Raw genomic sequence first — 13,314 nt, forward strand, 5'->3', positions numbered from 1 at the left:
CTTGATTTGATTATCAGTAGTGATTCTTCATGCATTAAGAATCCGCAGATAAATGAACCACTAGGTGGCAGTGATCACAGTGTGCTGAAGTGGGATTTACTCAAAGAGGTAACTACCATTAGGAGTAAAGGGAAGGGTTATTGCTTTCGTAAAGGTGACTACGATGAACTGAGACAGTATTTAAATTCTATACAGTGGGACCAACTGATGATCTTACCAACAGCAAATTCAAAATGGGAAGCATTCAAAGAATTAATATTGGAAGCTACTAGGCTTTTCATACCAACAAAGAAATATTGTTCAAAGTTTAGGCCTGAATGGATGTCAGATGAACTAATGAGACATATGGCAGAAAAGAAAAATGTATGGGATACATATAAATTAATGGGTGACATGGAAGCCTATGATAGATATAAGCTGGTCTGTAACCAAGTCACAAAGGAGATTAGGCAGGCAAAGGCAGATTATGAGAAATCCTTGGCAAAAGATGCAAAGAAAAACAGAAAAGAGATCTTTACCTATGTGAACTCTAGAAGGAAAGAGATGAATCAGATTGGTCCACTGGATATCGATGGTTTAATTGTTGATGATCCTGCTCAGGTGGCTAACAAACTAAACGAGTATTTTGCATCTACATTCACACATGAGGAGTTATTCAGGAAGGGAAATGCCAGAGGAGAAGTAAACTCTGGCAGTGAGCTAGATGATTTTGTAATAACTGAGGGGAAAGTGGAGAAGAAATTGTTGAGGATAAACATAAAAAAGGCACCTGGGGTGGTGGGATCTATCCAGTTATATTAAAGGAGGCTGCAAAGGAAGTAAGCAAAACCTTAGCCATAATTATGAGAGCTTCTTTGGACTCAGGATAGGTACCCATGGACTGGAGATGTGCAAATGTGACCCCAATTCACAAAGGATGATCAAAGGGCGACACAAGTAATTATAGACTTGTTAATTTAACTTCTGTTCCAGGAAAATTAATGGAGGCACTGGTTAAAGAAGTACTGCAGGATCATCTAGACAAAACTTCAGTTATAGCTCGGACACAGCATGGTTTTGTTAAGTGAAAGTCTTGCCTAACCAATTTGATTGGATACTATGATGCAGTCACAAAAGAACTGGATGCAGGGAATAACTTTCATATTAAAAAATTGGATCTTAGAAAGGCTTTTGATACTGTTGCACATGGAAGACTGCTGCACAAATTGGAGCAGTGTGGCATTGGAGGCAAATTGCTGCTATGATATAAAGGGATGGTTGAGGGGGAGAAGACAGAGAGTGGTAATCAATGAACACTGCTCATCGTGGACTAATGTTATTAGTGGATTCCCTCAGGGTTCAGTGTTGGGTCCATTATTGTTTTCTGTATTTATAAATGATATTGATGATGGTATATCAAGCTTAATGTCCAAGTTTGCAGACGATACAAAGGTTGGCAGGGTTGTTAAGGACACTACTGACGTTATGCTGCTGCAACAGGATCTGGAAAGGTTGAGCAGATGGACTGAGAGGTGGCAAATGAAGTTTAACATTGACAAATGTAAAGTACTACATATGGGAAACAGCAACCCCAGAGTAACGTATCAACTCTTTGGTACTACACTGACAGTGGTAGAGAATTAAAAGGACCTGGGGGTAATTGTGCAGGCAGATATGAAGTTCTCTGGGCAGTGCAGACGGGCTGCAAGAGTAGCTCATGGTGTCTTGTCAATGATATACAGGAATTTTTCTAGCAGGGATAAGGAGGTGATTATTCCCTTGTATAAGGCAATGGTCAGGCCACACCTTGAGTACTGTATACAGGTCTGGAGGCCTCATTTCAAGAAGGATGTAGAGCTGCTGGAACGAGTAGAGAGAAGGGCAACAAGAGTAGTGAATGGAACAAAGGGTTGCTCTTACGAAGAAAGGCTTAAGTTTTGCAAATTACCGTGTCTGGAGACTAGGCACTGGCAAGGTGATCTGATAGAGGTGTATAAAGCTTTGAATGGTTTGAGCATGCTCAATGCCGATGGGATTCAATCACCTGAGAGGGCATAAATTCAGATTGAGGAAAGGCAGATGTAGGATAGATGTGCGGAAATTTGCCTTTAGCCAGCGGGTAGTTGGTTGGTGGAAGAGACTTCCATCCCTTGTTGTGGAAGTTGATAGCCACAATAAATTTAAGGCTTAGCTGGATAGGTATTTTGATCGAACGGATGGGTGAAATGGAAGTGGTTTTTTTTTTTTTTTTTTGGTTGCTGCTGCATAAGCTTGCTTTCTTGCATCATATGCCTCTACTAATGCTAATGCTAATTCAGATTAAATATCATGAAAGGTTTACTTACTGGTGAAATGTGACAGCATCTACAGAATTGGCAGCAACAGTCAAAAAACTGAAAATATAATTATAAATAAATTTCATTTTATTGTATTGATAATATTTTGTAATACACTTAAATACCAGGGTGGTTCAAATCAAAACAGAAAAATTTAAACAATTCCTTATTCAAGTGTGGGGTTAGGAGATCAGTTTCAAAAACAGCCTCTTTCTACTGAAATTTCAACCATTAAGTTCAGAATATGTTAAATTAATGGTCGGATAACATAAAAAGGCTGCCGTAGATGAGTAGTCAAGTGCGAGGGCTTTTTTTTATTATTATTTTTTTTGTTATTTGTTGGTGCATTGGCTTCTGTGGCCATAATGCACCTCCCAAGGTTTTTGCACTTACTCTGATCCAAGCCCGAGGCAGGATTTGAACCCATGACCTTTGGGTTGCCAGGCAGGCACTTTACCCACCCAGCTCGCCCGGTCAGCAGGTGCAAGGGTGTATAAGTACATGTCTTGAGTGATCGGGGTTCGAGTCCATGACTACTGAATACGCTGCTGTCTGTTGTATTCTCTGTCTTGTGAGTTCTCTGACCATGTGGTCGTCCTGGAATATAAACAGAAGATTTATCAGAAAATAATTTTTTTTTTGTTCTTGTTGACTCAGTGCATAAATAAATTAACAACTGTTTGTTGACTCATTTATGCACTGTTTTTTTGAATATCATTATTGGAGTAACAGTGCCCTACAGCTTCTTTGACCAGTCCAAAAAGATGATTGTCACTTGAAGCAGTTAGAATATGAAGAGGTATAGTACTTTAAAATGCTGATGGCATATGGGGGAAATCACTGCTACTGCAATGAAAAAGTCAATAGTGCATGAGTGGTCCAGTAAGCAACCAAAGAATTATTTCTCTATGGTATTCATAGATGGAATTAGGAGGAATGAATAAGGAGTTGCTTATTTAACTGTATACTGTTTTATCTGGGCTTTTCCTTACTGTTTTATCCTTTTATAAACATGGAATTCAATTCTCAGAGTGATTATATTAATGGGCGTAATAATCAATTAATACATGCAGATTATTACACCCATTAATATATGCAGATTAATTATAATAATTTGCATATATTAATAGGTGTAATGATCAAATACCAGATAGATCATAGTGGGAATATAATAATCAAGTACTAAGGATGCAAGTTATGACAACTCAAATTGTAAACAGCAAATATAATAAAATTATATAAATAAGTCTTACAAAATAAGAGATAAGAGTTTACTATAACTCAGCTACTCATATGGGATATCAAATAATCAGGCATCTGACCAAAGTAAATCAATACATAAATTTTTGCTGGAATAAAATAATATCAACTACAAATATTACTTGAAATTGCAGGCCTATTTGAGGAATCCTTTATAATAATACTGCTACTCTTAAAATTCTTTAGAAATTCAACTGGATGCTCACTTACAAAATGCAAAAATTCTTCTGTAGATGACTTTACAAGCTATGATACAAGTCATAGTGCTTTACAAGCACTATTGATACGGGGTTTATATTACGTAATCTGCATATGGTGACTCATTTGTGTATAATCTCCAACCTGCATGTTTATAAATAAAATAACATTCAAAGCTGGCTCAGTCTTGGATGTTTTCATGCCATTAATCTCTTTTTCAGAATAAATATTTTCAACTGGTTGAATTCCTGCTTTTAAATTTAAGCAGCCTAAGAAAAAGTAAAGAAACTATCAGCATTTAGTTTACTTGGCACTTTTAAAACTCCATTAATTCAATTAGGTCTCTATGCAGATGCCTAGTTAGTTTTCAGGCACAGGAATTTATAGACCTCAAGTTTTTCTTGGTAAGAACACTCATTTGTACCTACAACTAATTTTGTTGTCCCTGAGGCTTGTCACACACATTATTCTAGGTATGACAGCTAGGACTTGTTAGCTGAGGGTGTTAAAATGCTGATGGACCTGATATTCGTGTCCTGTTTATGAGTCATGTGGACCAAATTTTGGTGAAAGCCCTACAACAACTAAATCCTCTGCTTGAACCTTCATGATGGCAAGATTGTTAGTAACCCTGGCTATGACCCACCACTATGTGTAAGGCCTGAAACACTGCATCTAGTATAAAAGAGGTGGCCATACAGGTAAGGACCAATATAAGGAATTAGTCAGTCAGTTGGTTTGTTTCACATTTATTGACACATTAACAATGAAGACTTCAATGCACCAAGAAATCATAATATACCATATTAAGCATTTGATCACTGTTTAAATAGAGTACCTAGTAAAAAAAGTTATACATGTTTAAAATGAAATAAAAAGGCAGAATATGAAGTCAAAATAAATGCTCTATTTTATATATAAGTTAATAATTTGTAAAAACTTATAAACAGTTGACACATGGCCATTGTCAGACAAAATTTGAGTGAATGCATAAAGTTCAGTCAGATGGAAAAATTTAGGAAAATGTGCATTTTGCATACTATCAACATTTGAAAAGTAATCGAGAATGTGTTTAGAGTGGAACATAGGTGTCAGACAAGATTATGCTAAGTTTTTAATTATATTATTATTATTATTATTATTATAATTATTGGGAACTGGCAAAATTGGGAACGAGAGTAGCCTTGTTCAGGCGAGGTTTTCTGCTCAGGAAAACAGATAAGTTTTTCTGTTTTATTAGCTTAAATTGCATATTAACTTATTTTCTAGAGTAGCTTTATATTCCTAGTTACAATACTTAGTTTAAATTTTAACTTAGACATTTTGTAGGTTATTACTTAGTATCAGTAACGGTTTCCAATCCACGGGTTTACAAGTTTTGCAGCTCCATGCAACAGGAAGTTTTTTAGCCATATTTAGCTGCTTTATTGACTAATTGTTATATTAAATTATTTTCTATAAGTAGCTTATAGACCTAGTCAAGATCCTTGGTTTATTCTGAATTAAGACAAAGAGATTTTGGAAGTTAATTAATACTTAAGTGTCTGTAGATTTACTGTTTGTAACTTGCCGTCATTGTTATATGATACGATGTTAATTAATACTTAAGTGTCTGTAGATTTACTGTTTGTAACTTGCCGTCATTGTTATATGATACGATGTTATATCCCGAACTAGATAGCGTTAGCATAGTATAGTATAGTATATAATATTATCAATTAATCAATAAAATTTACTAATCTTGTTAAACTTCATTGTCAATTAAATTGTACTTTTTAACTAAATACATATAACGACTTAGATTTTACAAATGTAACATAATTAATTAATACATAACTTGATATGGAAGTTATATAAATGGAACTCGGGAATAATACTCGATACTGAAAAAATATATATAGATATATAGTGTTATAACTGCATTGGGATACAAGTGTAGGGCAATAATTTTGTACTGAAACTGAATCGAAATCATGACTCAGACCAGAGACGCATAGCAAAAGGCTCGAGCTAATGGGAGTGCTGTGGCTCAGGAGAGAACTGAGGAGGGCAGTTGCCCTCTGAATCACAGCCTTTTCAAATGCACTGCTTCCTTGATGTTTGTGGAGCAATCGGGTACAGGACATGATATTGTCTTTCTGTGCATGCGATGTAAGGAGTGTGAGGAAATGAGGCGACAACTCAGCATCGTTATGGGCCTATACGAGAGCTTGAAGGACAAGGTGGATGTCCTCGAAGGATCTAAATTTAGGGGCCAATCAAGCTCCCAGCTGCCCACATAAACGCCAGAGCTTGCACTTGATCATCATGCAACACAGCAGCAACCCCCAGGGCAGAATGCATTGGTCTCACAGAAACTAGTAGTTGTTGGTGACTGAATTGTCAGGGAAACGGGGAATGTGGTATGTAAAAAGGATAGGTGAAACAGGACCAGGGTATGTCTGCCAGGGGCAAAGGTTGATGACGTTGCAGACCGGATATCATCTTTTAAGGGCACAACAGGTGATATAGTTGTACACTTTGGCACTAATGATATTAAGAGTAGGAGACCGACAGAATTACTTAACAAGTACAGGTCACTGTTGAAAGAAAGCCATGAATTAGGGTTGAATTTGAAAGTGTCTGCAATTCTGCTCAGACACGATAGGAGGGAGTATATGATGAGAGCCTTGTCAATCAATTTGGCCCTGGAAAGATTGTGCAAGGCTCAAGGAGTAGAATATTTTTCAGATTGGTCTGTACTTGTTAACAGGAGAGACTGCTTCTACAGGGATGAGATACACTTAAATAGAAAGGGTGCAAGAATATTTGCTGATGCTATCGAGGCAGTGTTTGGTGGGTCTGAAAACTGCTAGCTTCGAGGGACAAGGACTAATAGATTAACAGTAGCCACTGGCCGAGGTGAAAGTGATTCTTGCACTGCTTCTATTGGAATGAGCAGCAGTCTTAGGGATGTTGTACAAATTTTCTCATTGTGGCTCAAAAACGAATGTCCACATAGGATTGTCTGGCAAGGATTTCAGTTTTAAAGCGTACTTTAGAGACAAGTGCTTAGGTCAAAGTGATAACGGTGGTTCGTTTGCTTCGACATATAAGCTCTGGACAGGAGATGTTCGAAATGCTCCAGTAGCGATACGGAGAGCCTGATGATGAACAGGATCCAGCCATCAAAGTACACTGTCTCTGGCCGAATTGTATACCAGGGACCGTAATCTAGCTGGATCGTACAAGTGCACGGTAGATGCATAGTAGGGTGCATCGATCCGCATCCCAAGATGTAGAGGAAAGAGAGCGCAGAATATTCAGCCCTTTTGTGCACTTTGTGCGGAGTTGATGGATGTGATCCAGAAAGGGTGGTAGATGACTTTCATCAACCGGTGAAATACCACCACTTTGCTTATTGGAGGCTTGAAGTGGTGAAACCCATGTTTAGTCTCTAGAGCAAAGTTTCCGGCATCCCCCCCCCCATACTTCTCCTTCAACCCATTCACGGTACTAAGTACTATAGGTTTTGATACCTTTCGTGTTTGGGGTTTTCATAAAAAAAAAAAAAAAAAAGGTCAGCTTTTTATCAAATACGAGTCCCAAGAATTTTGTGTCCGCCGCTAGTGGAATAGCATTTTGTCCGAGCCTTAATTCAGGTTCAAGATAAAGATTACGCTTTCGACAAAAATGTACGCAAACGGTCTTCTCCAGCGAGAACCTAAAGCCATTAGCAAATGCCCAGGAATTAAGGCAATCAATGGCTTTTTGCAGTTGTCTTTCAATAACCCTCATGTTGCATGACTGACAAAATATGCTAAAGTCATCAACATAGAGGGCACTGTCTACAGTTGGAGGAAGTTGTTCTGTGATGGAATTTACTTTGATGGCAAAAAGCGTGACACTTAAAACTGATCCTTGTGGTACTCCCTCCTCTTGGGTGAAGGAATGAGAGAGTGAGGATCCCACACGAACTTGAAAAGATCGATTGGCTAAAAAGTTTTTAATAAAAATGGGGAGTTTCCCTCTAAGACCAAGGCTATGCAAATCTTTTAAGATGCCAAATCTCCAAGTTGTGTCATATGCTTTCTCCATGTCAAAGAACACTGACACCAAGTGTTCACGTTTTAGGAAAGCATCCCGGATGGATGTTTCCAGTCTAATAAGATGGTCAAAAGTGGACCAGTTCCTTTGGAAGCCGCACTGGACGTTGGAGACAAGGTCATTTGATTCTAAATACCATATTAGATGAAAATTAACCATTCTCTCCAGGATTTTGTACAGCCAGCTAGTCAGAGCAATAGGACAATTATTAGTAGTGACTTTTGGATCCTTTCCTGGCTTAGAAAAGGCAAGAACGATTGCCTTGCGTGAGGAATCCGGAAACCGTCCTTCAAAAAAGATTCTGTTATATAGAAGGAGCAGATAATCCATAGATTTTGGTGAAAGATGCTTAATCATTTTATAATGGATGCCATCTGATCCAACAGCACTTGATTTGGAAAGAGTGAGGGCTCTTTTCAGTTCCTGTATAGTGAATGCCCCTTGTAGGGATAAAGGCTCTTAGACTTAAAATTAAGTGCCTGTTTTTCGATTTTATATTTCAGGACCAGGAACTCTGGGGAATACGAAGATGTTGCAGAGATGTTAGAAAATGTTTCCCCAAGAGAATTGGCTATTGCAGTTGGGTCTGCAATAGTGCATCCATTATAATCTAGGATTGAAGAAGGGTGGGATGTATATTTTCCCTTCATTTTCCGGATTTTATCCCGGACCAACTTAGTACTAGTGGACTGAGTAATTGATGAAGTAAAACGGATCCACGATTCCTTTTGACTCTGACGGTGGATGTAGCATGCTTTGGCTCGTGCACGTTTAAAGACTATAAGGTTGGTCGTGGTAGGATATCGGCGGAATATCCCCCACGCTTTGTTTTGAGCCTCTTTTGCTGCTGTGCATTGTGAATTCCACCAAGGTTTGGGAAATGGTGGAAACCGGGCAGATGTTTTTGGAACAGCATTCTGTGATGTACGTTACTGCATCATTGATAGGCTCCTGACTGATGGTACTGAGGTCAAAATTTGCCTGATGTTGGAAGGCAGTCCAGTCAGCCTGATCAGTCTTCCGCCGTGATAACCTGAAAGGAAGACACAGTCTCTCACTGTGTAACGAGGTTATAACAGGGAAGTGATCACTTCCGTATGGATTCTCTCCCACTTCCCAAGTGAGCAAAGGGAGTAGAGAAGGGGAGCAGATAGAGAGATCAATGGCAGAAAAAGTATGGGTAGGCATGTGGAAGAAGGTATTTGTTCCAGTATTTAGAAGGGAAAGGTCATTGTCATTTAGCATGCGCTCTATGACTCGTCCCCTTCCATTGATATTAGCACTACCCCACAGGGTGTTATGTACATTAAAATCCCCGAGAAGTAAGAAAGGGGGAGGCAACTGCGTTACAAGATCATCAAGGTCTTCCTGGGAGATGTCAGTCCCAGGTGGCAAATAAATAGAGCACACAGCTAATAAAAATCCCACTGTAAGACGAATTGCAACAGTCTCTATGCTAGTTGTAATTAGCAAGGGCTGAACTGGGGTCTGGTTGCCCACAAGGATAGCCACTCCTCCATGAGCAGGACCATCCGCAATTCTGTCCTTACGAAAAAATGTTATGTTATGCATGGTGGGGTTATCATTTGCCTTTAGATAAGTATCCTGCAAGCAAAAGCAAACTGGCTAGTGCTTTTGCAGGAGTGCCTTGATGTCATCTGTATTTCGCCGGAATCCACGACAATTCCGTTGTAGGAATTTAGCTATTATTTTGGCTTGGTGGGTCCATCACGCGGCTTCCGAGGTGCCGAGGGCTTACTTTTGTCAGTCTTGGATTTATCTTTTTTGGGGAAGAATGGACGCTGTCCCGTGTCCATTTCTTCCTCCGCAAAGGGTTCCAAGTCTGACTCATCGGGTACCTCCTTGTTATCTACATCCATTGTTTCTGTTATTACTGTTGGCTCTTTACCACTTGGTTTTGGTAGTGGTGGAGCACTAGGAGGTACGGATATAGGAGTGGCAGCCAATTGTGTTTTTTTGGTGGGCTTTTGTGAACTCAATAAATAGCGTGCAATCGGAGAGAATGACTCTCTTAGAGGTACAGTCATCTCAGTTTGTGTCCCGATATTGCACTTAGCAGAAACCTTCTGAGCATATGAAGGTTTCCCGCTATTTATTGGTTAGATACGTTTTCTGGCCCCTGGGTAGGAGATATTCAGCTCTGTTTTCAATTTTTGGATTTCTTTTTCATCCTTCCACTGCTGGTATGCTCTAGAGTAGGCGGGGTGCTCTCCTTGGCAGTTGACACAGGTCGGTTTTGGAGCTAAACATTCCTTGCTCTTGTGGTCTTTAACACCACATCGAGCACAGGCAGGGTTACCACAACAAGATGTTTGTGAGTGGCCCTATTTTTGGCATCTAAAACACTGCAGTGGGCTTGGGATATAAATCCTTACTGGGCAGTTTAGATAGCCTGCCTTGATGGAACTTGGAGGCCGTGGGGTGTTGAACGTGAGGATAAGAACTCGGGTAGGGATGAGATTCCCATCCTTCCGTATCGATATTCTCTTGACAGCTGTCACTCCTTGGTCTCTTAATTCGGAGCAGATCTCTTCTTCAGAAACATGAAGAAGGTCCCACTCTGATATAACACCTCGTGAAGAATTCAGAGTTTTGTGGGGGGTTACGGTGAAAGGTATTCCCCCTATGGATGTAAAGTTCAAGATTTTTTCAGCTTGTTTTGTGCTGGAGGCTTCAACCAAAAGGATGCCAGAATGCAGTCGTTTAACGGATTTTGGTGAACCTGCCAACCCTTCTAATCCTTTCTGGATAAAGAAGGGTGACATCTTTCCTGCTCTCTGGTGGAATGGAGAATGAGGAAAAGCGGTGACACTGATGGTGGTGGTGTATCCTCAGTCCTGGCTCTTTTTCCAGAGGTATTTTCTATGTCATTGTCTCGATTAGGTAGGGGCCTTGTTGGGGCCCCAGAAGAAGAAGGATTTAAATTACTCATAGGAGTAAGATAAAAATTTCAGATGCCCTAAGTACCTCACCCACCACAGAGCCCTACGAGGGGACGCCCACTCGTGAACTAGCAGGTACTACGTACACGAATGGGACGCAAAGTTAGCTAGCTAAGAGGCACCATACCCAAGTTTCCAATAAGCCTTGATCCCGTCACAGGACCAAAGGGAGGGAGACCTATTGGAACGCAGTTGACCCTAGTAGTAAGAACCACCCGCCTTCCAGTCGGGCTGGTCCGGGGACCACCCGTCGTGTCGAAGCAGGGGCCAAAGTGGTGTATTAAGGCTGGGCCCCTCAACTACCAGGATCCCCCTTTCCAAATTCCACGGGTCGCTGCGGACGGCTGCACACGCCGGATTCCAACGATGTAACTCTGGAACCAAGGTATGGGCATTAGATCCCAGTGATGCTAATCTGGCAAACCAGTAGCATCACTGGGAGGTCCCCCTCACCATGTACAGGTGCCCACGTCGAGGGGAATCTTGATGCTAAGAAAGCTCGTGGTCCCGATGGTATTTCTCCACTTGTTCTCAAAACCTGTGCTCCCGAACTTACTCCTATTCTTTGTCGTCTTTTTTCACTTTCTTATTCCAAAGGTGTTTTTCCTTCTGCTTGGAAATTTGCTCATATCTAGCCAGTTCCTAAAAAGGGTGGCAAATCCCTCCCATCCAATTATCGTCCCTTTGCAATTACTTCTACTCTTTCTAAAGTAATGGAGAAATCAATTAACCACCAAATTTTAAACTACCTAGAAACCTTCCATCTGATCAACGATCGCCAGTATGGATTCCGTCAGTGTCGATCCACTGGTGATATTCTGGCTATGTTACCCATTTATGGACTAATTCAATGGAAAGGTTCGGTGAAACACAAGTAGTTGCTCTTGACATGTTTGGCATAAAGGTCTTCTAAACAAGCTTCCATCTCATGGTTTGCCAACTGTTTTTAGTAATTGGTTATCCAGTTTTCTCTCTGATCGCTCACTGAGGGTGATGGTAGATGGCGCTCTGTCTTTAACTTCTCCACTAATGCTAGTGTCCCCCCAAGGTTCAGTTCTTTCCCCCACTCTTTTCCTCTTGTATATTAATGATCTTCTTGCATTGACTGGAAATCCTATCCATAGTTTTGCCGAGGATAGCACATTGCATTCCACTTTCCATTTTGAGAAACCTTGTCCTGGTCAATCAGCTTCAACTCTCGAATATCTGCTACTAATTCCTTAAATGCCAATCTTCAGGTAATTCTCCAGAGGTACAAAGACAACTTAATTGGTTTCAATCCTAAAACTCAGTCTTGTCTTATATCTCGCAAAAAGTGAGTGCATTGAACCATTGAGGCTAATTATGCGAGCATCACTAGACTCTGGGGAGATTCCATTGGATTGGAAAAGTGCCAATGTATCTTCCATACATAAGGGTGGTTGTAAGAGTGAAGGGGGAAATTATCGACCTGCCAGTCTGACTTCAGTGGTAGGGAAAATCATGGAAGCAATGATCAAGGATGGAATTCAGGATCATTTAAATAGAATTGAAATTCTCAAGGATACCAGCATGGTTTTGTAAAGGGAAAATCATGTTTATGAAATCTGGTTCGCTATTTTGAAAGTGTCACTCATGAGCTGGTTTTAGGGAATAATTTCGACATTGTGTATTTAGATTTCAGCAAATCTTTTTACTCAGTCTCACATGAGCGGTTGCTTTATAAGCTGGAACAGGTTGGAATCACTGGGAAAATCCTTAGGTGGATAGCTGGATGGCTTCAGGGCAGGAGGCAGAGGGTTGTGATAAATGGCTATTCCTCAGATTGAGTTGATGTAAGAAGTGTGGTTCCCCAAGGATCAGTATTAGGACCACCGTTGTTTTTAATTTTCATAAACGACATTGATGAAAGGATAGAGTGCGTGATGTCTAAATTTGCAGATGATGTTAAAATTGGTAGAGTAGTTAATCATCACTGTCAAGCTGAGCTTCTTCAGAGAGACCTAGACTTCAGGAATGGTCAGAAAAATGGCAGCTATGCTTTAATCCAACAAGGTGTAAGGTATTACACCTGGGAAACAGTAATCCCAAAATAACTTATTCACTTGATGGAGTTCAACTAAACCCAGTACTGGAGGAAAGGGACTTTGGTGTTACGATACGGTCAAACATGAAATTCTCTGAGCATTGTAAACAGGTTGCAAGGAAGGCCCATAATGTCCTATTGATGATCTATCGAACTTTTGCAAGTAGAGATATGGACATGATAATCCCATTATATAAGGCTTTTGTTAGACCGCACTTGGAATACTGTGTTCAAGTATGGGGACCGCACCTAAAGAAAGGCATCGAGCTTCTTGAAAAGGTGCAAAGACGGGTAACTCACTTGGTGAGATCCACAAAAGAGCGTCATTATGAAGAAAGACTTCGAATATGTGGGTTGCAGAGTTTGGAAACTAGACACCTTAGACGAGATTTGATTGAGGTGTTTAAGGCTCTGAGAGGCATCAGTA

The 13,314-nt window shown here is 40.2% G+C and overlaps 1 protein-coding gene across 1 annotated transcript in view; it reads right to left on the bottom strand.

Moving 5' to 3' along the window:
* The window catches only part of LOC150085656 (heparanase-like), a 263,331-nt gene that overhangs the window by 117,931 nt on the left and 132,086 nt on the right, over positions 1-13,314 (bottom strand). Inside the window, exon 6 of the mRNA XM_090374637.1 lies at positions 2,325-2,372. Within this exon, the coding sequence (XP_090230763.1) occupies positions 2,325-2,372 (48 nt within the window). The remainder of the gene's footprint in view (positions 1-2,324; positions 2,373-13,314) is intronic.

This window comes from Mastigoproctus giganteus, chromosome 5 (genome assembly GCF_048544385.1).
Source record: "Mastigoproctus giganteus isolate SK-2022 chromosome 5, ASM4854438v1, whole genome shotgun sequence".
Classification (NCBI taxonomy): domain Eukaryota; kingdom Metazoa; phylum Arthropoda; class Arachnida; order Uropygi; family Thelyphonidae; genus Mastigoproctus; species Mastigoproctus giganteus.